Source organism: Sceloporus occidentalis, unplaced genomic scaffold, assembly GCF_023333645.1.
Source record: "Sceloporus occidentalis isolate IW3139 unplaced genomic scaffold, rSceOcc1.0.p SCAF_2, whole genome shotgun sequence".
Taxonomy (NCBI): domain Eukaryota; kingdom Metazoa; phylum Chordata; class Lepidosauria; order Squamata; family Phrynosomatidae; genus Sceloporus; species Sceloporus occidentalis.
The window spans coordinates 72,933,680-72,958,426 of NW_028316982.1; the positions used below are offsets into that span (position 1 = coordinate 72,933,680).

General features: G+C 43.0%; 1 protein-coding gene across 5 annotated transcripts in view; it reads right to left on the reverse strand.

Moving 5' to 3' along the window:
- The window catches only part of GFRA1 (GDNF family receptor alpha 1), a 278,423-nt gene extending 258,110 nt beyond the window's left edge, over positions 1 to 20,313 (reverse strand). Inside the window, exons 1-4 of one of the 5 annotated variants that reach the window (XM_089509991.1) lie at positions 17,154 to 17,207; positions 8,689 to 8,893; positions 6,578 to 6,883; positions 4,906 to 4,989 (exon numbers count right to left, since the gene is read on the reverse strand). In XM_089509991.1, coding sequence (XP_089366117.1) covers positions 4,906 to 4,989; positions 6,578 to 6,883; positions 8,689 to 8,893; positions 17,154 to 17,186 — 628 coding nt within the window. In that variant the 5' untranslated portion in view covers positions 17,187 to 17,207. Of the gene's footprint in view, positions 1 to 4,905; positions 4,990 to 6,577; positions 6,884 to 8,688; positions 8,894 to 12,624; positions 12,693 to 17,153; positions 17,208 to 18,854; positions 18,886 to 20,102 lie in introns of those variants that run through there. The other 4 variants (XM_089509992.1, XM_089509994.1, XM_089509989.1 and 1 more) reach the window with 4 other exon arrangements.
- Between the last annotated feature and the right edge of the window lie 4,434 nt (positions 20,314 to 24,747).

Sequence of the window (24,747 nt, forward strand, 5' to 3'; positions counted from 1 at the left end):
ATGGCACATCATAAGCTGCACATTATCAACAGGAGGACCCATCAATGGAAATTCCTTCTCCAGTTCAAAATAATGAATTTTCTAACAGCTTTTCAATAGCCAATAGGGCAGAGAAAAACCACTCCTATTTAACAGCTGTTATCCTCATGACTGGGGCTAAACAGTAGTGAACCCTGCAGTAAGCAATAAATGCCTACAGTGGTTTAGACTGGCACAATCTCTGAAAGCAGTAGGACAATGTCAGGTACCCATGTGTATAGCATAATGCAACTAGAATCATACAAAACTGGGCAAGATACCAAACAGAGTTTGCAGACAATTGCAGTTTGTGGTGATCTAGAGATTTAGCATGCTCACGCTTAAGTGAAAGCCTATCTGGAAATTTCTTTTTGGCATTGCTTCTGTGAATACACTTACTGTGTTTCATTAGAGGAATCATCAACAAGATTGCTGGGCTGCTGGCAGAAGACAGTGAAAATAAATGCATCAGAATAGAATGGGCTTTCACATCCACAGCCCCCCCCATGCTATACATCAACGACAATGGAAACAGGGACAAAAGGGGAATTCATGAGCACCCCAACCATCTCTGAATGACACTATGAGTTGATATTTAGAACAAATTGGGCAGACCACCTCTCTGCAATTCCTAGATATACACTTCACCACCTTCCAAAATGGAACTTGTTTATTTAAATGCAAAACTATATTTTAAAGAGTATCAAGATATTTTTAATTTAAAAAATGAGGTAGAGTGTGAGTCTCTGAACTAACAGGAAGTTCTCTTACGCTGATTAAAACAGTATTTCCTACAACAGGAGTAAACAAAGGGTAGTGCTTGGGCCAAGTGTGGCGACTGGGCCCCACTTCTGGTGTCCTGAGAATTCAATTTTTTTAAAAAATTGCAATATTTATCTAATTTTTGTCCAAAATTCACTCCAGCCATGCAAAAATGTATGCCTGCAACAACAACAAAAAAAACCCAATACTTCCTCCTTCTGTTGTATCCTGCCCAAAATGGAAACCAGAGATAACTGGATGTCACTTTCAGTCACCATTTTGGATGGAATACTGTCAAAAGAGGAAACTTGTTTTTGGCACTGTTAGGGAGAGGTGGCTTGGGGCAGAGGTGAGAGAGGGAAATTGCCACCGTCTCATGTAATAATTAATAATAATTTGTTTTATTTATATACCGCTATTCCAAAGATCATAGCGGTGAACAGCAAGTAAGCTAATTAGCAAGTAAGCTAAATTGCCCCCAACAGTCTGGGTACTCATTTTAGCGACCTCGGAAGGATGCAAGCCTGAGTCGAGCTTGGGCCCTTTTGCTGGTCTTGAACTCACAACCTTGTGGTTTTGAGTGAATGGCTGCAGTACAGGCATTTAACCACTGCGCCACCAGGGGTAGAAGTGTCCACCTCGTTCTACAGACATTGGAACTAGTTTTCAGGGTGTGAGAAAAATAATTTTCCCAGCTGTAGCTGGACATGCTGAGATCTGAATCTGCAACTTTCTACATCCTTGATCCAACAACAACCTGCCTAGGACAAGGCTCCACTGCTGCATTAGTATAGCTACTACCACTGGTATGTTGGCCTACCATCTATTAAAGCTTCTGCAGATGTACATACAGATTATCCCTTGCACACCAACCTGAAGGATGTCAGGAGGACCTGAGATGGGCCCATTCTCACATTCTAGGCCCCAAATGTAATGATAAAATGTTTATAAAGGCAATATCTATATGATTCTGTCATTTACCCAGCTGGCATGATTGCATCTACAACAATGCTATATTTTAGACACGTAGGCTGACAAGCACACATATGATTATGAGAGCTGTAGAACAAAAGCCTATATGTGAGTATGAAAACCTAATTTCATACATTATTAAAGAAAAATATGCAAAAGAGGAGTAGGCAATTCTTTTTCATCAGTACACTGTTCATTCCTCAATAATTCGTATGGGTGAAGATTTCCTAAATTGCATCTAATCCAAAAATTTAGAAGTTTGTTTTGAGTGCAGTAAGGAAGAACTATATGAAAAACACACATAATCACAGTCTTCTGAAAGAACTATCATCTGATCAAAATTATGCTTACATATATTCCCAACAACTGAAAATAGTATGCTTAATGCATAAAGTAAACACGGACCAGAAGAGTAGATATAACCCCTGACTTTAATGAGTTTTCCGAGCACAGCACCAGAACGCAAAAGCTGAGAGTACAGTATCAATTCTAGTATCCCAGTTATCCAAGCATAGTGTAAGCAGTCCAATAAATTAACACTAAAAAGTGTTATTAAGAGGTATTTACTGCCATTCAAGAGATATCGACTATTGTTCAATAGTTCTAGCATGTCAGGCTAGTTTTTCATATTCACTATAGCCCTATGCAGACTGGCCTTAAAAGCTGACCGGGGACGGAGTCGGGGCGTGGTATTCACATAATGCATGCCCCAACTCCGCCCTCAGGGAAGCATGACACTGTGCACCGCTCCACATGGCGTGAGCCATCACAGCGCTCCTCTGGCGCTGTGTGGCCTGCAAAGCCCACATCAAGGCCGCAGCATGCAGTTGCTGTGACCCCAGTCTGGCTGTAAAAGGGGTGGCTGAAGGACACCTCTTTGGGGCTGTCTGCACAGCCCCTCTGTGACTTAATCCAATGCAATGCCTATGTACTTTTCTCCAAAACTGGCCTCATGTACCTTCACTGAAATACATGGGAACACCAAATGGAAAAATACAGAATTCGAGCTGCATAAATAAATATTTCATCATTACAGTCACAGCCATAGGCCATTACAGAATCTAATATCTTAAACTAAACAAGATCCTAATTTGTCAGAAGAAAAGTATCTTAAGAAGATGGAACTCAAAACACAGTTTCTATTCTGAACTACAACCTTCAGTAAGATCCCTAGGTCTCTGGCTGTACTGGCTGAGGACTTCTGAGAGTTGTAATTGAAAAAGTAACTTTTCTGAGTTCTGGAAAAAGAGATAAATCAAGAACCAAGGCAGAAAAGGAGCTTATGCTCAGAGCAAATTAGTTCTAAAGCGCAAATAAAAATTGATCTAAAAAACATTTAAAGGAACATTAAGAGCTGAATTTTGCTAAGTTTGCATTGGCACATTCAGATGAAATTGTCATATATTACTTATTTGGAAAAGTTTCAAGAACCCATTTCCTCTCTAGACCATTTATCCTGGCACTCTGTTGCTCTGCTGTGTTTCAGGCCTTTTTTTCATGCACAATCTCGCCAAAGAAGTTCACTTTCTACCACAGAATACAGCAGCGAAAGCAAGCCTGCTAATGTTAATCGTTCCTGATATAATCGGTACTATAGCACCGTTTTACAACAGAAATGTGATGTTGTAGATACAGAGTAAATTCTTGAGCTCAATTTAACCTGACTCTTAAGAGCCTAGTGATGCTTAAAATATATGACAACAATAAATATTTCTGACCAACAAGAAATGCAATTTAAATTTGGAAGCATAAGCAGTGCATCCAAGGAAGATCCACAGGGTTTGCTCCAAACAATGATATATGGGGAGGCTTAGGAAAGCAAAGCTCTTAAAATAATAAGAAATTAAAGGTAAAATCCTATCCCTGTTCATCTGAGAGTCCATGAACTCAGTGGGTTTTACTTCTGACTAGGCATGTGCAGCACTGCAATGCAATCATGGACGGGGGAGGTTCTTCGTTCAGTATCAAAAAGGCATTCATTTCTCACAAAGAGAAAAAAAAAATGGTACAGAATCATCTCATTTGCCTGCCAGCCAAAAAGCAGAATCTGCATAGACAACTAAGACTTGTCGTCAAATATTAAATTCTGGAGACAGAGAATCAGATCGCCACCTACAGGTGTACATACAGTTGGCCCTCTATATCCACAGACTTTTTATCCACTGATTTAATCATCCGCAGCTTGAAAATATTCAAAAATAATATAAATTCCAAACACAAACTTTGTTTTCGTCATTTTATGTAAGGGGCACCATTTTGCTAAGCAACTGTATATGAAGGGGCTTGAGCATCCATGGATTTTGGTATCCACAGGGGGTCCTAGAACCAAACCTCAGCAGGTATGAAGGACCTACTATACTTAGTCTTCTGCCCCTGTTCCTTTTCACCAAGGTCGGACTGAACAAAGTTCTTTTTTTTAAAAAAAGGGAACACTACAGGGAGTATTTTTTTTCAAGATCAGAAATACTGTATACTCTGTTCATATACTACACATACTCTCTAACAATAGCTATTCATGCAGAACAAAGGAGAAATTATTATTTCCCATAAATGCCAATGACACAGGGTTTATTGGCATACACATATACACATACATCACTGCTTAGTACCTGATGAGTCACAGACTGATTTATGAAAAGGCATTGCATTTGAGCTGATGTCAGTCAATATGATGCTCTTTCTGTGGCATTTGCTCCATGATGTTCTACAAACGCAAGTGATCATCTGATGCTGTAGTCATTGAGTGATGAACAAGCATATTGTGGACTAAAGAGTGTACAGTAGACAAAACTGAATTCACATCAATACATTTAGAGGACATTCCTCTACATTACTTAGAAACAAGACCCACAATGTGCAGAGGGGCTTACTCCTGAGTAAGCACATTCAGGATTATAGCACTGAATAGGATTCTTAAACACACAGCTGAGCTTCTTTCTGATTATGCCTGATTATGCACTGTGACAACAGGATCCCTAGTTAAGTAAGTCCATGGTGTCTCCTTTGTCAACAAGATTGTAATTTCCACTTTTGAAACTCAGAACCAGTCATGTTTGAAGAAAAGAAAATACATGGTTCCATCTCCTCATAAACCATTCTGAAAGGATTCACAACTAGTCCAGAATTCAATAAAATAATAGTAAATCCACTTACCTGATACAATTGGCGCTAGCCTGAATATGTCTGATAACCTGCTGTTAACTGGTTCATAAGGTGACTCTTCAAGCAAGTCATTTCCTAAAGACAATAGAAAGTGTGATTTTTCTTTCATGCTTCATCACCTCCAAAAATCCTTAAGATAGCTAGAAGGCCCAACTCATTACCCCCAACAAACATGCCCATTCAACCAACAACTTCTTCTTCCCTCCAACTTGGATACAGCTTCCTTCCCTAAGCCCTCATCATCTTGACTCTTTTGTCTCCTGGCTGGGATTCCATCATAGCTTTGGCAAATTCATCTTCTTACTGCTCTTTCTCCCAGACTTGAGGTGTCTTGAGGGGGGAAGCAGACTTGAGATGGGGCGCAGACAAACTTCAGGTGCTCAGTGTTATTGTACCCCATAATAATGAGTGGGGAGCATTAGTTATCCAAAGGCAAATGGTTTTAAAATCAGATTTGTCTTAATAGTAACCCAAAAAAGTATCTTTGGAAGATATTTAGGAAGTAGCTCATTCTTCTCCTCCAGCATGAAATGGAGTAGAAGACATAATCAAGAGATACATAAGCAGGGAAAGATCATAAAAGAATATCCACCACTGCAATATTTTTATTTATCTATAATAATTCAAACACTTCTACAACACTTGACCAGTGAAAACTGAATCTAGCACTGTAATCTAATACACATTTACCAGGGAGTAAAGCCCAGTGAACTGTAAAAAGTAAAGTATTCCATTTTAAAATGCAATATATAGTAGGGACTCTCCAGTAATAAGTATAATTTAGTGTGAAGGCTACTTCCAGTAAATCCAAAGTCATTAAACTATTCAGTGTTGTCATTGACTAAAGTATTGATTTCAATTAAACACCACAGGTGTGGAAGTCTCAGAGTAGATATTATTGTAAGACACATCAAGATCACAAGGACAACAGAACTGGGCCTTAAATTCCCAAGCAAGCAAGAGTCAAATTCCACTGCAATTTTAAATTGTCCTGTTGCATCAAGAATCAATGGACATTTTGTCAGATTCACTGCTCATACAGAGCCATGAACATGTCTTTCTCATCTGCTCCATTAATGCTACAGGAATTAGAAAGACTTTTTCTCCCCAAACTATCTACAGTCCCCTTGAGACGCTCGTGCTCTCTCTCTCTCACGCACACACACAGAGTGGAAATGACAAGGCTCATAAACACAGGCCCTCTATAACCTTCCAAATCAGTTAGGAAAGGATAACTTCCAGTTTCACACGGTGGGTAAGGAGTGACCCCTTGTGATCTCGTGAAGTTAGATCTCATTAACAAGTGTTTATGAAGAAGGGGTAGGGAAGGGAGGAACCTAACCAATTTGTCATTTGCATCTTGCACTTGCTAATACTCAGATCTTTTGACTTCAGTTTACAAAGGTCAGCTGAGTCCCCCTGGAGGAAATCTTTTATTCTGCATTTCCCAACAACAGACGACTGCAGCAGCAGCAGCAATATCAACAGCTGCTCTGTCTGGGTGGCAGTAAAGGGTTCTTAGTTTGCAACTGCAGAACACAATTGTGAATTACCGGGTCAGATCATGGTGAATCTGAGGGACAGGGGGAATCCCATGCTAATGTGTGTTGGGAAGGGGCAGTGAAACTCTTCTGGATTTTTCCTCCCAGAGGTGGCAACATACCCTGTAAGCTTTGGTACATGCTCCAGTAAATACGCAGACAGTTTTTCTCCTTCTTCATGCCTCTCTTGCAGCGGCAATTGTAAAGAGATTTCTGCTTCAGAGCCTCCATGGCGCTTTTGCACTCGTCCTTCGCCTCCAGGCCTGTCGCCCGACTGAAGTTGCTCTCTTTGCCGGCCACACACTGTCTCAGTGTCCTGAATTTTGCACTGCAGCTCTGCTCCCTGAGACACTGGTCACTGGCTTTGACACAGTCGAGACGGTCCCCTCCGCCAAGCAGACCACTCACTTCCCCAGACAGGAGGACCTCTGCATTCAAAGAGAGCAGCCCCCAAGCAAAGAAAACACATTATTAAGTCCCTCTAATGATGTGGGAACAGACTATGCTAACCTAGCAAGACTTAACAAAACAAAACAAAATCCACAAACAAATGTGAACAGTTGCACAAGGTAAATCAAAAGGCAAGGAGTCTGTATTCTTTCCCCTTCGTGTCTACCCCTCAATAATGGAGTCCAATAATGGAACAAGTAAGCTTCCTATGGGAAAGGCCATTTCTCCTACACACACACACACACACACCTTAAAAATTATGGCCAACTGTGAACAATAAAGCCAAGATTGTTCTCCTCCCGCCTTCATCCCACATCTCCCACCTGCACAGCTGAGTCCCTCCAGTCACACTTTCCAGAAGATAATTCAGCACCTGTCTTCCTCCCTGTCCCATTCTTTTAATAAAAAATCCCCCCAGGACTGCAGCGAAGACTTACATCCCAGACAACTGAACCCTTCCAAATACCACAGGGCTTAACTTGCATGAAAGATTTATTTCTCTTTGCCCTGATGCTGGTCCTTTGGAGCACAGCAACAGTGGGTTAAAAGCTGGCTCTCCTGTTTTCACAAAGGCTTTGCTGTGATTTTTAACTCCAGGCAGATGAATGAAAGGGAGATATCTTTCTAGCAATTGGACACAAATGGCCTCTTTTGGAAGGGCTCTGTCAGGGAAGTGTTCTACCTGGAAGGGTGAAAAGTGACAGGTTTGGTGCCACTTGTTTTCTTCCATGTCCCCCCTCCCCAAAAAATGTTACTGCAGCAGCCCAAGTCTATTATACCGACCTCTGCATCTTTATTTCCTTCTTTACTTACAGATGCAGGGGCTTGCATGTACACACACACACAATCTGTTGTCTAAACAGTCCAGTTTTAAGGTACAAATGGTTTTTTAAAATACACAGCCAGGAAGAGGGGAGCAAACCCATTCCTTTTCTGTTACAAAAAGCTCTCCCTTACTAAAGAGAGGGCTGGAAAGTTTCCCTTTCAACTTGCTAGGAAGCCCAGGCTAACTATGTATCCTCTGCAGTCTATAGCAAAGCGATCCCAGTACTCTGAAGTAAGCGGATCTTGCTGGGTTCAATGAGAGGTAGGCTCCTGTGTGTGTTGTGTGTGCGCCTTCAAGTCATTGAGGACCCAAAGGCGAAGCTATGATGGGGCTTTCTTAGCCAGGTCTGTTCAGGAGAGGCTTGCCCTTGCCTTCCCCTGAGGCTGAGAGAGCATGCCTTGCCCAAGGTCAACCAGTGGGTCTCCACTGCTAAGCTAGCCTGGTCTCTAGAATGCAATACTCCCAGGTAAAGTTTGCCCAGGAGCTAGGAACAATTTATAATTATGATTTAGACATTATTAATTTAATTGTTTATTTATTTTGTAACAGGGGTGGTGGTGGTGATGGTGGTCGTGAAGGGGTCCATATAGTTCTATATTATACACACACACACACACACACACACATATATATCTATACACACACATTGTCATAGATACATTTTTGATGGTTGTCACCTGCCTCGATCTTTCTGGGAGAGGCAGGCTATCAATAAATGTCTTATTATTATTATTATTATTATCATCATCATCATTAGGAACTCCCTTATCATTATCATTATTCTTATCATTAGGAACTAAGCAGCAGCACAGCCTGGCATGAAAGCAACTGGGGGTACCAAAAACTAAAGGAAAACTTCCCACTCTTCTCCCCAAAACCATTTGCAGCTCTCTGATCTCTCTCTCTCACACACACACACCCAGCCCCCCCCCCAGAGGTGGGTCCCCAAAGACTTACCCAGGCAGGGCAAAAGGAAGCACAAGGTGGTGGTGGTAGTCGCCCAAGCCATGCTGCCTGCTGCCCTTGTGCAGAGGATGCGCTCGCGGTGCGCTCTGCGCGCAAAGCTCCTCACCAGCAGCAGCCCTTGGAGAGTCCAAAGCAGCCCAAGCCCAGGTCCCTCTCCATGGACTTGCCAAGCTCCACTGCCTCTCTTCCGATCGCCCTTTCCAAAAGAGAAAGAAAAGCCACCAGCAGCAGCTGTTTTGCAAACAACCCAAAAAGGAGGGAGGAGAGGAAAGGCAAGGCAAGGCAAGGCAAGGCAAGCAAGAGATGCCTGACTTTTTGGCACTTAGAGCAACCTTCCCAACACCAGCAGCAGCAGCCTAAACATCCTAAGTGTCCAGATTTCCCCAAAGGAGGAGGAGAAAGGAGACCAAGAAGGAGGAAGGAGCCTCCCTTGCCTCCCACTCGGGGAGTGGGTTGGTTTTCTTTTTTAAAAAGGAGGGGAAGAGAGCACTTCTCTCTGCTCTCCAAAGAAAGAAAGCCAAAGAAGGTGGTGATGGAGAAGGAGGAGGAAGGAAAGGAGCTGCTCTCTCTTTCTCCTAAGCGATGCCCTGGTTTTGTGGTGTGTCCACACGCAAAAGGCCACCCCCCGAAACAGATCCGGGTCTGTCCTCCTCCCCAGCTGCCTCCGATCCTTTTCCTAAGCGGGTCTGGGAGGCTCCGATCCGGAAAAGAGCGCAGGACGCCTCTGGCTCCAAGGCTCCCCTTTGGCTTTGGATGGAGAGGGAGGAGGAAGGGAAGAAAGAAGGAAAGAAGGAGGGAGAGAAGGAGGGAGGGAGGAGAAGAGAGGGCAGACCCATCAGTTAACCCTCCAGGAACAGATCCGGGGTGGTGGTGCTCTGATAGGCACGTCCTCCTTTTCCAGGACCTGTCCTACATTCCCACCTTCTGCCCAGGGTTCAGTCCAAAAGGTCCTCCCTTTGGAGCAGGACTCAGAAGCAGTCTGTTTTTTAAAAAAATCTTTATCTTTATTTTAGGAGTGCTTGGAGCTTTAGTGATTTGGGCAGGTCCTCCATTCGGGTGGCAACGTCCTCCTTTTCCAGGACCTGTCCTACATTCCCACTTTCAGCCCAGGGTTGAATCCCTTTGTAAGGATTCAAAAGCAGTCTTTCTGTAAAAAAAAAAATCTTAATCGTAATCTTTATCTTTATTTTAGGAATGCTTGGAGCTTTGGTGATTTGGGCAGGTCCTCCATTTGGTTGACAACGTCCTCCTTTCTGAGCCTGACCATGTGCACATTTCGAGGAGGAGGAGGAGGATGGAAATGCTTGGCGCAACCTTCCCTTTTTTTCTTGCATGGCCTCTATACAAGCATCGTTTTTTTCTATTTCTATCCAATTGTTTTTCTTTATAAGCATTTATAATTGTGTAAATATTTTTTGTAGAGAGATCTTGCAGCCCCTTTGAGACTCACTGAAAGGAAGAAGTTGGCAGCGGAAGCTTTCCTAGACTTCAGTCTACTTCCTCAGATGCATTATTATGATTATCATTGTTGTTGTTTTTCAAAGACATAGCCATGTTAGTCTGTAGAACCACTAGTAGAGAGATCTTGTGGCCCCTTTGAAACTCACTGAAAGAAAGAAGCAGCAGGGGATTTCCTAGGCTTCATTTAAATGCACCTGAGGAAGTAGACTGGAGTCTACAAAAGCTCATGATTTTATATATATATATATATATATATATATATATATAAAATATTTTTATATGTTTTGTTTCTTGGGTCTGGTCCAGGGCTAAGAAGCAGGGGTCCTGCTTTCTAGGACTGGTTTGAGCTTTTCCTTCGTCGGGTCCTCCATTTTTCTTGAAGGTCCTCCATGCTGAGCATGACAAAGGACCATGGGTTTATATTTATTTCTAGGAATGTGTTTGAGCTCTTATCAGGTCCTACTTTTTTTTTTCCCCTGGAATGTCCTCCATTTTGAGCATGACTAAGAAGCATGCATTTTTAAATTCCTATAAGTGTTTTGAGGTTTTATTGGTCTTACATTTGGTCATGAATTTACATTGATAGGAGTGTCCTGAGCATTTCTTGGGTCAGGCCCTCCCTTTTTCTTGATTTTCCTCCATTTTGCAGTGCCTTGTCCTCCTTTGTGGTGAGGGCTTATCACCCTGTTTGAGAAGCTTCCTCTCTGGCTGCCGGGGTTTGACTATATCAAAGCTCAAAACACTAATAGAAATAAAAGTTCATGCTTCTTAGTCATGCTCCAGATGGAGGAAAACCAAATGAACTATGGTCAGAAGCCACAGACATAATAAAAGAAGAATGTAGATATACGCTTACAGTAGTCAAAAAGAAAGAGAAGAAATCATGGATGACAGATAAAACGCTACAAGCAGTAAAAGAAAGAAGAGAAGCAAAGCAAAAGGGAGACAGGAACAAACACAGAACCATGAATGCTACAGTTCAACAAATGGTGTGAAAAGATGCTATAATGATCAATGCAGAGAAATAGAGGACAACAACAAAAATGGAAGAACATGAGACCGATTCCACAAGATCATGGAAATCAAAGGGAAATTCAAACCAAGGACCGCGATGCTCTATGACAATAAAAACAACATAATTCAAGACTAGGAAGGAATAAATATATATACAGTGCGCCCTTTCTTTACGCGGGAGATCTGTTCCAGACTCCCCTGTGTAAAGCAAATACCGCCTATGCTTGAGCCCCATTTAAATTAATGGGGCTCGTGCATGCGGCAGCGCCACACCCCATTAATTCCTATGGGACATGCTGCCCCTTCCCCCCATGCAGCTTTCAGCATATGCTGAAAACCATGTAAAGCGTGCCTGCGTATGACATCATCAGTCTCCCATCCAAGTATTGGATTATTATTGGTATTATGTCGTCAGTCTCCCATCCAAGTCCTAACCTGGGCTGACCCTGCTTAGCACCCAAAGTCAGAAGGTATCTGATGCCTTTAAGGTGTTTAGGCATAAAGCCTTTAAAGTAAACTCCAGTCAGAGTTGCAATGCAAATTTTGAATGTCTGAGGTGGCTTTGCCAGCTCTTTAAATATAGCCAACAGCCCACACACCTGGGAATAAGCTCCATTGAGGTCAATGGGACTTAATCCTTCCACCTTATGTAGAATTGCAAAAGTAAAGCAAACAGGTGGTCATAAGCCTCATCTCCCACCTTCCACCCCATCCAAAAAGTTTTCTTCCCTTCAGTCTATATTCAGTCATCTTAACATGGAGACCAGGGTTCAAATCCTGGCTCGGTCAAGAAGACCCACTGGGTGACCTTGGGTGAGTCACACTGTCTCTACCTCAGAGGATGATCAAACTACTGGGACTTCTAGTGGGAGAAGATCAGTGAAATTGTACTGAGAGAACCAGGATAGTTTTTAAAACAGTTGTGGGCTGGAAAGACATGTTTATAATTAAAAGTGGGGAGTTTTATTGACAAGCCAAAGGTGGGTAGGTGAGTGACAATTTGGGGAAATTAGTTTATTTTTTTCTTGACTGTCTTTTCTTTGGCCTCACCACCGGCCCTCTTTTTTTATTTCTGCCTCCCTCCTAGAGGCCATTCACACTAAGAAATAACCCAGTGTGGAAACCAGATTATTTCAGGGTTGTTCACATTGGCACTGAGTAGACTCAATGCAGTTAGTGGGGGGCTGGCAAAAATACCCATTTAACCCGGTTCTTTTGGAACTGGGGATTTCTATTCAAAAGAACCGGGTTTTTTTTAACCAGCCACAAATGGGAACTTGCTATCGATTGAATTCAAAGCACAGAAAAGGAGGAGTTAATGTGCAGGGGGCAGATCATGCCCACCCCTTTGCTCTCTCAATGCCAGCCAAGTGCCATTGTTTTTCCCTCTCGGCACTCAGTTGCAGGAGTTAAAAAAGAGCTCCAGAAATGAAATGGATTAAAATTTCCTACATTTTGGAAAGCTGTCTCTTCAAAGCGCAGTCGTTTTTTCTTCCCTCTCTTCTGCTGGTGTCCCCTTATTTACACTTATGGCTGGTTCCCAGAGCTCACCAAAGCCAGGGAGGGGGTTCTCCTGGCAACAACAATAGATGGTGTGCTTTTGAAAGAGAAAGAAAGAAAAAGAAAGAAAGAAAGAAAGAAAGAAAGAAAGAAAGAAAGAAAATTTGACACCTTATGCACATCTTTGCTATTGCATGGATGCAACAGACAGTAGTTTAAATACTAGCATCATTGGTATGACAAAGGCACACATGATTTGATTAACATTTGGGGGGAAACTGTCAGTGGGGGTTAGGGGTCACTTATTTCCTCTTTCCTAAGAAATAAAATCACCACAGAATCCATTCCCAAGTTGGTGCAAACAAAGCTCTCACACACATATTATACTGTATGCATACCCCACATTTTAACCCACAGGGGTTTCTTGGCTGAGAGAGAGTCAATTCCCCCAAAGTGAACATTGGCAAGGGTTGTTGAGAGGGGCTTGCCACCACCATCCTCTGAGGCTGAGAGAGTATGACTTTTCCCAAGGCGAACCTATCCCGGGGGTTACTTGGCAAGGGTTGTTCAGAGGGGCTTACCATTGCCATTCTTTGAGGCTGAGAGAGTGTGACTTCCCCCAAGATGAACTGATCCTGCGGGTTATTTGGCAAGAGTTGTTTAGAGGGGCTTGCCAGCACCATTGGGAGGCTGACAGGGTGGGATTCCCCCAAAACAGTGTGACGTAGATGCACATCATTTGATTGGCTTTAGTTTTTTTAAAAAACACCCCAAGAACGATTGAAATTGCGGCTCCATTTTAAATCGATACAAATGGTAATGTGAACATCAACAGGGTTAAATTGCCATGGACAGCTTCAGTCATGGCAAATGTAGTGTGAACTTTGAATTGGTATCATATCGATCTATTCAGCTCAAAAATGTAAGTGTGAATGACCGCCAGTGACTATTTGGCAACATGACTTTGAGTCCCTTTCAAGAGTATACAACTCCCACTGGCTCCAGTTTACTGCTGCTCTTGCTACCAAATATTTGGTTTATGCCACACAAGTACGTGCGCGCACACACACACACACAGCAAAGCTAACCATTAAACAGAGAAGTGGTGTACTTGTGTTTTTACAGGTTTCATCCTATAAATGCAGGGTGTTTATTTTCTAGAACTGACACCGTTGTTTTAATCTCCCTGGGGAAAATGACAGTACAGGTCCTCAGAGAAAACAAATGTTTTTATATTAAGGCACAGGGCAGAGTCAGAATGGTGTTGCTGAGTGTTCAACTAGGGATCTGGGTTTGAATCCTTTCGTGAACATGGAAACATCCTGGGTGACCTTGAGCAAGGTACACTCTCCCATCTGCGAATGATGGCAATGGCATCTCCCTTTGAAGAAATCTAGCTAATAAAACCATAAGTCAGAAAGGGCCTGAAGGTACACAACAACAACAACAGGAACATGACTTGAAGGCACACAGTAAAGCAGTGAGAAACTCACTTCCAGCACTACTATTTACCCCCTATCAAAAGCATTAAAATGTTTAATGACTTAAGAACAAGGATAGGCACTTTGCTCTGATACAGAGGCCAGATTTGTGTCCCTGGCATCTTCCAGGGGCCTTAGAGGCTGCAGAAGATATCTTTAAAAAGCAATGTGTGAAAGACCATTTCTGCTTTTGTTAGTTTTTTTTATAGGGTAAAAGGGTCAGGACTCTTCAACTTATTAAAAGATGGTTCCTCATTCCAGGAAGCTGCTAAGAGAAGTATAGTGTGCCCTTGGTATTCAATGGGATTTGGGATATCCACCCTGCGGATATCCACCCTGCTCCAGTCCCATTAAATACAGTGGATAATACAATGGTGTCCCTTATATAAAATATTTAAAAAATCAAGGTTTGCTTTTTGGAATGTATGTACAGTCAGCCCTTGGTATCCATGGATTCTTTATTGGCGGATTCAACCATCCACAGCTTGAAAATATTCCAAAAATGCATAAATTCAAAAAGCAAATGTGACAGTGGCTACATGGCACTGAAAACCTCTTTATGGACCTTTTACTCATTCTCTTTATCCCACTGCTGCCACCAATTTGTGTGACGGTGTCAGTGCGGCACTATCAAAATCTCTTTATGGACCCTTTACTTTTTCTCTTTGTGCCACTGCTGCCACCAATTTGTGAAAGTGATATAGGGGCAGTACAGACCACCCCTAAGGGATGGCCTATAGCCGCCCCTTTTAGCACCAGATCAAGGCCGTGATAACTACATCATGATGATGATGATGATGATGATGATGATGATGATGATACCCCGCTCTTCAGCCAAGGCTATCATGCCGCGGCCCCGATCTCTCCTTTGCACCACAGCTTTTTGGTGCTCCTTTGGCGCTGTGTCATCAACGCAGCACCAGAGGAGCGCTGTGACACCATACACCATGTCATGTGGTGCAGCGTGCAGCGTCACACCAACCTGGGAGCAGAGTTGGGGTGTGTGTCATATGGATGCCACGCAATGACTCAACCCCCAGGCCAGCCTTAATGGCTGGTCTGTACAGCCTCATACTTTCCCAAACCACTCAAGGGGTCTTAACACACACTAAAGATTTTTCTTAATGTTGGTAATGTGCAAACTATACTTCTGAAATCACTCCAGACAGTTACTTGTTCAAACAAATGCCCAATACAGATGGCCAAAGGCCATCCTGGCAGCAGTTTTAGGGCTCTTCTAGCTGAGCCCATGCGTGGCACATGACAATGACACGTGGGCATCCACATACCCAAGAGGTGCTCTTAAAAAGAAGCCACTCTAGACAGCTTCTTTTTAGGGCATGCGTCAGCAATGCGCTGTGGGGTTGGCTGGGCACCGACGAGGGGCAAAAATGGGCTGCATGGAACCTCCCGTCTGTATCCCCCCAAAAAGTTTTAAGTTTATTTGCAAGTTCAGCCAAACACAGTATTTCTTGTGTTGGATGTTGGTCACATTTGATATGTTAATGGAATACTTTATTTGGTAAACTGTGTGACTTCTGTTGTTTCCTGTTATTATACGTTTTTCCTTATAATAAACCAAAACACTCAGGATCTTTTTTACACTTTTATTTACTACATCTCTTCTAATTATTTATGCCTCACTTATCACAACACACTATGTCTCTTCTAGAACAAAACTTCAGCTCACTCAGGACACTCCTTGTCCTCTCTTGGCTACCTTAAGCTTTTTAAACTGCCTTTCTCTGCAGCCTATTCCAGCTTCAACGGCTCTTCATCCCCAAGGTAATTCCTATCTTGACCCTAACCAATTCGACATGTAACCTCAGCTCTTTCTCTCTCTTTCTTATATCCCTTAGGCTCATCCCAGTTGGATGTTGTCAAGACTCAACCTGCCTTTTTCTCCACAGCAAACCTTGATGTTGCCATTTTATATAAAGGACACCGTTTTACTATCCATGAACTGGGCTTGAACATTCATGGATTTCGGTATCCACAGGAGGTCCTGGTGCCAAACTCCAGCAGATACCAATAGCCCACTATATATATTTTAAACTTCTTCAACCCATGGATGATTGAATCCATGGATAAAGAATCTGTGGATACAGAGGGCCTACTGTAATGCACTCAAAGGATTGAAGGCCATAGAAATGCCCACAACTTTGCCCACTCCTGCTTTGGAGAAGTTGGTTTGTTTAGGTTTTTAGGAGTTTATCTTACAGCTAAAAAAATCCCTGCTTTGGCAGTTTGAATCTTAATTTGGGCTGCATCTGGATATAAGGGTGTGTTCCAGACGGGTGTTTGGCCCGCCCCCAGTACGTACTAGGGGTTGGCCAAGGACGCAGCGTCCAATCAGGCCTCACTCCTTGTACGTACTGGGTACGTCAAAATGGCGGCGCCCAGTACACATGGGCACCGCCATTTTGATGTGGCGGATGCTTAACGTCCGCACATCGCGGTGCGGTTATGATGCTGCAAGTGCACCATTGGCGCCTTGCGGTGTCATAACCACGCGCAAAAAAGAACCCACTTTTTGCGGGTTCTTTTTGCAGCGCTGGGGAACCACACGGTTTGTCTGCTGCAGCTCCCTGGCGCAGCATACACAGGCGCCGGCAGAGCGCCCTTTTTGGCGCTCTGTAAAGCGCCTATCATACTCAAAATGCCACTGATGCCGCCGGCTGGATGCAGCCCAGGTAACTTCCAGGTAGAAGCTGCGGTCAGCCAGCCTCTTTTTCCCAACTTTGCAGATTGGCTGGCTGAGTGCGGCTTCTAACCAGAAATTACCTGGACTGCATCTGGCCGGCAGTATTGGTGGCATTTTGCGTATGATAATATCTGGATACAGCCCAAATTGGGATTCAAACTGGCCAAGGTAAACCGGGGTTTTTTTTAGCTCTGCACTAAACTCATCAGTCTAACAAGGTTGCACATCTTAAACACACTAACCATGGAATCTTTATACAGACCCTTTTGAGTAAATGAAGAGCTTAGAAAAATTACTTGTTTGAGGTATAAACATACAAAAATCCACATTGGGTAGTACCCCAAAAGTAACATTTCCCAGTCTTTGCTTTGACTGTTGACAGGTTGAGTGAAGAAGGAGCTGGCTGAATGGCATTGCAAAATTTGTCTATTGTGTGCTTCACTTACATGCAGAATAAAGTAAAATGCTCAGAATTTTCTGTGAAAGACAGATTTCTTGGAAATTTTATGAGGCATAAAGATGTGCATACAAGCACGCAGTTATGATATATATTCAGATAGGCAGTCACTTGAGCCAAATACTAGTTCAGCGTATCAATTTACATTTGGCTCCTGAATAAACAAAGCGAACATATGTCACAGCGCCATGACAGATGGTTCAAGCAGAGAACTATTAGTTGTTTTCATACAGTTGCTACTTCTAGAGAGATCCCCAAAAACTTTTAAAAAAACCCCACACAACCTATAAATTAGCTTGAATTCCAAATTTTATCCCTCTACACTTAGAGCAAAAATGAGTCAGTTGCTCAAATATGACAGATATTTTGACATTTGCAAAGGAGCAAGGACTCCAATTTTTATGCAGCTAATCTGGATATTAGAACAACAAACATTTTGCATTTAAATCCTAAAGAATATATTTAACTTGATGATGAATGGTGTTGGTTTAATTCCTATACTGAAGAACACCAACAGCACAAGGCTGGATAGCTTCACTTTGACTGCATCTACACTACAGAAGTAATCCAGTTTGAGACCACATGGCTTAATGCTATGGAATTCTGGGAAATGTAGTGGGGGTACCATCAAACTACATTTCTCATTATTCCATAGCAGTGCAGATGCAGCTTCAGAAATAAATCCCACTGTGTTCAGGAAGGCTTCATTTCAGGAAAGAATATATGAAATTGCAGCCCAACAATATGATCTGATGCGTTTTTATTCAGAAGTAAGTTTCATTTTATTCAATCGAGCTTACTCAGAGTAAGCTGAATATAAGCTTGCAGCAAAAACTGAAGCATAAATTAATATGTGCCCAAAGTTCATATAGGACTCATTCTGTGGAAGAAAAAAATGAAAATATTTTTGTGTGGAAAAAATCCATACTTCTTTTCCTGCTGAAAACACTTTGTGCAACACTTTGGGACATCAAATATTGCATAAAATTCTAATTTGTCTATTATTCTTCCTGATGAGGTTTCTTAGCTGTTAGGAAAGCCATTTTTATCCTAGGAATATTTGAATGTTACAAATATTTTTCCATCGCTAATCTGATGTCCACTTGCACTATCAGTTGGCCCAGATTGTAAACTTTAACTTTTTTAAAAAGTAAGTCTCTTGTTGTTATTATCTGCCTTTAAATAATTTCCCACTTATAGTGACTAAAGCAGATCTATTGTGCCTTCTTCTGAGGCTGAGAGTATGTAACTTGCCCACGGTCAGTAGGTTTCCATAGCTGAGCAGACATTGAAACCCTGGACTCCCAGATCTTAGGCAAACACTAAAACCACTGTATCATGCTGTCTCCCCTAGTCCTTGTAGGAACTGAGATACATGGCAAACTGTGCAGTCACAATTCTGCCCAACTGTTTTGGGAGAAACAAGTCTGCTGCATGCATTTCTTTAGATCTGTGCTTGCGTCAAAACACTGCCTCCTAATTTCATGGGTCAATGTAGCAATTTTAAAGGAAAACCTGCCTTTAGGAGCAGGGGATTTACCTTAAATTTGTTTTGCAGAGCTCCTTGCAAAGACTTCCCAGGAAGCAATAGAGCTATTGGACTGAATGGGGAAGGGACAATGCAACAAAAGAGGGTAAAAGCTCCCTAGTGCAACAACATAGGACTTAATCATGGAGGCAAATTGGTTAAATCCCATGCAGAAATGGAATTTTAAAATCTGTAAAACACCTGATTTTGCAGGTTGTTTTCCAGACGTGTTGACGTCAATGAGAAATAACGTAACATTAATCCGAACGCAGAGTCGACAAAACACACTCCTTTTTATTTTCGGGAAGCTCCTAAAAGTAAAAAGGATGGGTATTGTTGATTTTGTGTTCAAATTAATGCTGTGTTATTTCTCATTGATGCAAATGTCGTCTGAAAAACTACCTGCTTTTGCGGGTTATTTCTAATTTCTTTTCAGGTTAACCCTGAATGTCGTTTGAAAAACAACCCACTTTTGCAGAGATTTTTCACTTTAAATCAAGTTTCTGCACAGGATCTGTCCCATGTGATAAACTCCATAGTTATTAGTACATTGCACCTGTGTCATGCGAGCGCACGTTATGTGGCTTCCAGCATATGCTAGAAGCTGTGTCAGGAGAAGCGGCGCTATGCGCTGGAAAAACTAATGGTGCGCGAGCCCTTGGCACATGTGTTGCACACTGCTGTACCCCACCGCGGGCACGAGACCCATTATCTTTAATGGGCTTGAACATATGCAGAATTTCCTTTACACGGGGGGGGGGGGGGTCCAGAACGGATCCCCCGCGTAAGGGAAGGGACCACTGTATGTCATAAGCATGGTACAAATACAAGGTGAGACAAGCTGGAGTGAAAGGAGGGAAGTGTGGTAGCAGGGAAGGGAAGTGTAGCAGCCTGAAGTGAGGTTGGGGAGAACAGTAAGGAGCGCAACAGTGGTTTGCAAGAAGCAAGAAAGGAAGGCAGTGCAGATATGTCAGAGGAAGCGAAGGGTGGAAGGGAGAGATGTGCGATGGCAGAGTACAAGGAGCAAGACAGAAAGCAGGGTGGCTGATGGATCTGCTGTCACCAATGGCATTACAAGGGGGGGGGGTGTAGACTTCACTGGGTGATACCCCAGAGCAGGGTGCCTTCAGAGTTTGCAGCTGCAACTGCAGCCAAGCTGAACCCTGAAGGCCTTTCAAGAGGGGGCTGCAATGGCTTGGGTGGGTGGCAGCCAGGGGGAGGGCAAAACAGTTCACCCACAACATATTGGGTAGCACTAACCTCAGAGACACCACTGAGTGTCATGCAGGCAAGGAATCCAACCTTTGATTTTCCTGCTTCTTCTCTTGCACTTGCTCTGAATGCTTCTTGTCTCACAGTAGCAGTCCCAGATCATTTGCAGATAGAGTGATAGAAAAATCACTCACTAGCTGTCCGTAGCATGTGGTGATGAACGGTGCAAGGGGGGAAGGTTTGGTGGCACAGGATGAGAAACGGGGAAAAGCGGAGTACAAGGGGAAGAGTAGGGTGCATGGGAGCAGCAGGAGATGAAGAGAAAAAGGTGGCTCAAAGTGACAGCAAAATGAGAGAAGCAGAGGAAGGTCTAGAAGGGGACAGTTCATTGTTTCTAGTGCTCTGCTCTCCCAGCCCCAATCATGGGTGCTACCCTGAGGAACAAATGAATTAAGAAAGGCGAAGAGAAGAGGATAGACAGAAGTTTATTGAGAGAGATGCTTAATATGAATCTTAGATGTTTTTGGAAAGTGGGTTCAAGCAATGATAAAGAAAAGTTACCATCCTTTTACAGTTGTAATTCCACATTTATTTATCTTCGTAATATGGTATGGGTCTTTGAACTGTTTACTTGCACGTATGTCCTCATAAATTAGATGGGTCTTGTACCTAAGTAGATGTGCACAGGTTTAGATATTTGTACTTTTTAGAAATACCATCTCTTCAGTGTAAACAAGGAAACAAAACAGCTACAATGAAGATAGAATGCTAAAGGATTTATGTTCAGGAGAAGTGGGAATAAAATTTGAAGCAGTGGAGAACAGATCTGCCACGTTGGATTAGCATTTTCTTTATTATTATTTTTTCCACATGGAGGAATACCTCTCAAAGGTTTCATAGTCTGCATTCACACTGCAGAAATAATCTGGTTTGACACCACTTTAACTACCATGGCAAATCTCTGATGCCACAACAAACTACAGTTCCTAGAATTCCATAGCATTGAGACATGGCAGTTAAAGTGGTGCCAAACTGAATTATTTCTGCAGTGCAGATGCAGCCATAGTCACTATTTACACAACTATTTTGCATATGTAAAATGCTGTATTTTAAATTTTATTTGCTTTTCTAGGAGTTTCACAATTTACTTTCTAAGTAAAATGAGTCTGGTGACATCTCAAGTGTAAGCCGTTTTATTTTGCTTAAGAATTTGTGGACTGAAGCCCAATTCATCAGATGCGTGGACTGTTGCCTCAGTTGGCAGATTATTATTCCCCTGGCTCACTTGGTTGGAAGATATAATTATTGGGGTGAGAAGAAATGGACGTAAAAATTACAATTATTTATCATTACCTTAACAGGTCATTAAGAACAATAGTTGGATAGTAGCACTGACTTCCAAACACAGATAAACTGATTAACACATGTGTTATGATGAAAAGTTGAATAGGAAAAATAAAGTTAAAGTAGATTATTTTCTAGCTGTAATAAAATATTTACCAGTAATCTTGCCTTGCTTTTTTTTTTAATCCAGTATATTACACTAGGGTAAAGTTTAATGAGACTTCAAAACCCTTTAATTTCAGACAGGCTTAACCTCTTTGTAGACTGTACCCATATGCAAAATCTAGCTGAGGCATACGTAAGATTCTAGTATTTTATTTCTGGTTTTTGCCCACAGATTTCATTGTGACTTGTGTTTCAGTGGTAGTGACATTTAACTAAAATGGTACTTCCTTCCCGTCAGTATCTGTCCAAGGGTGTTAAAGGCTGCAGAATTCCATCTGTTTACAGCAATCTTCTTAGAGCATATGTGTGTTCTGAAATTGCTAATTAAATGTAGCCTCAAACTGAACTTGCAGACATCTTGACACAGAACTTGAAGATATGGTCTGTTTATACCACTTCCTGTTGCTTTATTTTTCCCCCAATTGCAAATATAACACGTTTATTTCCATATACATAATAGGTTTCATATTCATAATATGAATATTCATCCTCCTCCTACTATAAAATGGTAATAAACCCAAATGCGCGTACACACACACAAAATGTGGTATTATAGAACATATAACATATACAGAGAACAATTGAAAACAATGAAAAATCCAACCATGACAAAACAAGCAGTTAATAAGCCTCATTAAGATAGTCCACTCCAGGAGGCCTGTGGAACTGTTACCCATGCTGCTTCATATAAATTTTGGTATAAATGATAACCCTTAATGACCCCTAGATGAACTCTGTCCACCATTGCCAGCAAGGCACAAGGACATGTACCACACCCCAGAGGGGTACCCACATCATCATATCTAGAGAGTCGCATAAGAGGATTATCATAGGACCAGGAAGAGCAAATGTTTGCCTTGCCTGAGGCTCTTGCCCCCTCCCCAGGTCTGTTGTCCGAGCAGCTTAAGACCACTAAGATAATCAGACAGGGACATCCAGGTGAAAAGCAAGTAATTAAACACCTTTGTTCTCACCATCAAGCACCTTTGCCAGAAGCAAGATTTTGCCTATAAATACTCCCAGATTTGCTTGTTCACTGGGCCAGTCTGGATTTCAGGGGGAAGCTCTGTCCCCTTGAACCCTGACCTGGCTCCTGGCTCCTGATTCTTGGCCAGTCATTCCATGGCTGAGCCTCATGCCATCCTCATCATATTCCACTTGGATTCCTGGAGGGAGTCTACATTCTGGTACGTATCACCCCAGTGATGCCTAAAATCCTATTCCATGCTAACCTATGCTTTTCCTGAGCCTTGTATGTGTGTGTGTATGCTAGTGAATCGCATGTGCTTTTCCCCTTGTAAATAAATTAGTTATTAATTCTAGAAGTCTGTCTCAGCTCCATTTATTGGGATACCCTGGTCTACTCCGTATACATATCGGGAGACGATTCTGCAAGGGCTGTCGTAGCAGGCCCCCCTCTTGCAATATTTGGACTAATAACAACATAATAAAATTCCCCTACGGACCCTTGGCTACAATTTGGTGGAGAAAGCTTGGGCATAGAACTCTCCCCCGAAATCTAGACTTTCCAAACTGATCACTTGGGCTGTCTAGATCTCGGAACGTAGAGAGAACAGGGATTCCAAAGAAGCCGCTGCAGACAGGAATAAATAGGGAGGTGTGTGTATGTGTTCTTGTGCGCTTGGCCATAAGGGCAAAGGGCTATCTTGGGTTGGCTGTTCCCGTTTCATTTCTTTGGTTAGGTGTCCTGCTCATTGGCTCTGGTACGCCATCCAGTGGTGGGCCCTAATCACCCTTGGGCGTGTTTGTCGGAGTAGGCTCCCGACGCCCTATTTTTGTTTTCTCTATCCGTGGGTTGGAAAAAGTTACTAGGGACACCCTGGCCAGGCATCCTGAAAACTTTCCCACTCCAGAACCCAAGCTTACAGTTAAGAGTTGGTGCAAGGAACCACTACAGCCAAATCCAGGCATTTGGGCTGCAGTGCAAAAGGAGTCCCAAGCAAACCTCCAGGTTGAGGCATCCCTCGCATGGAAGAGCCTGTTTTAAAATGGTGAGCCAAGGAACCCTTAAGGTCTTGGCATGTTTGGTTTGAAGCCAGTGAGTCTTAACTCCTAGCTTCCCCCAGGTGTGTACCTCTTAAAGGTCACAGCCCATCCAGCTAAGTGGTTTTAAAACCCAGAGCTTTCTTTTTAGTGTGCCTTTTAAGGGACACCCCATCTGGCTGCATTGGTTTTAACCTCAGCCTGTCACCACTAAAGCTACAGTATTGTGGATTGGAAACAGACAGATCCCTTTCCATTGTGTTATCCCAAAACTAAGCCAGAGGAATAAAGGTCCCATAAAACATAACCCAAAAATCACAGTCACAAATCCCCCTTGAACGGGTGAGGTAGGCAAAGGAGGGAGACGTCCTGGTCCGGAAGCCGAAAACCCAGGGTCAAGGGAGGGAAAGGCAGCTCCAAGGAGTGCCATTTGTGGGAACCTCAGGGAGGTCCCAGGGAAGGAAAACTCAGGCAGGAGTCTAGCTGGGGGCCAAAGTTTGGGTTGTTAGCCAGGCCACGCCGGAGTGGAGCTACAGCATCTGAACTCCCCAGTGAAAGTGAGGCAGGGCCAAACTGACTTCTGACCGGGTCTAAACGGAGGATCACCCCTAAGTCGCTACCTGCAGGAGTGCCGGGCCCTCGCGTGAATTGGGCGGCGTCCCTGACCCAGAGTTACATTTAGGGGTTCTGTGGAGTCCTCAGGGAGGATCCCAGGACAGCAGCTCACTGTAGGACAGAGAGTTGCACCAGGTTTAGGTGGGAAAAGAGGCCCCGGTTCCATAACCTCTCCCAGCCTAGGATTCAACATGGACATACCATCCGTAGAATAGCATAGTATAGAAGAAGGACCCCAAAAGTCAGAACCCTAGAGGTCGCCTGGCTTTGAACTTCTCCCTCAGCAAAAAGAGGAGAAAAATAGCAAGACGCCCCTTAAGGGTCTTGCAGTTTTGAGCAAGTGGTTTTAACCCAAGCTCTGCAGTGGAGAAACCTCTTAAGGTCCCCACCAATTTGGGCTAAAATTGGGTCTAAACCCTTAGCCCACCACACAGAGGACACTTTGCAATTTTGCAACAGCCTTGGAGGACGATCCTCCAGAGAAAAGAAAAGAGCAGCCAGGTCCCAGCTGATTGTCCTCTCACTGGAGGTCAAGACACTGAGAGTTCCTCCTAAGACCCCAAGG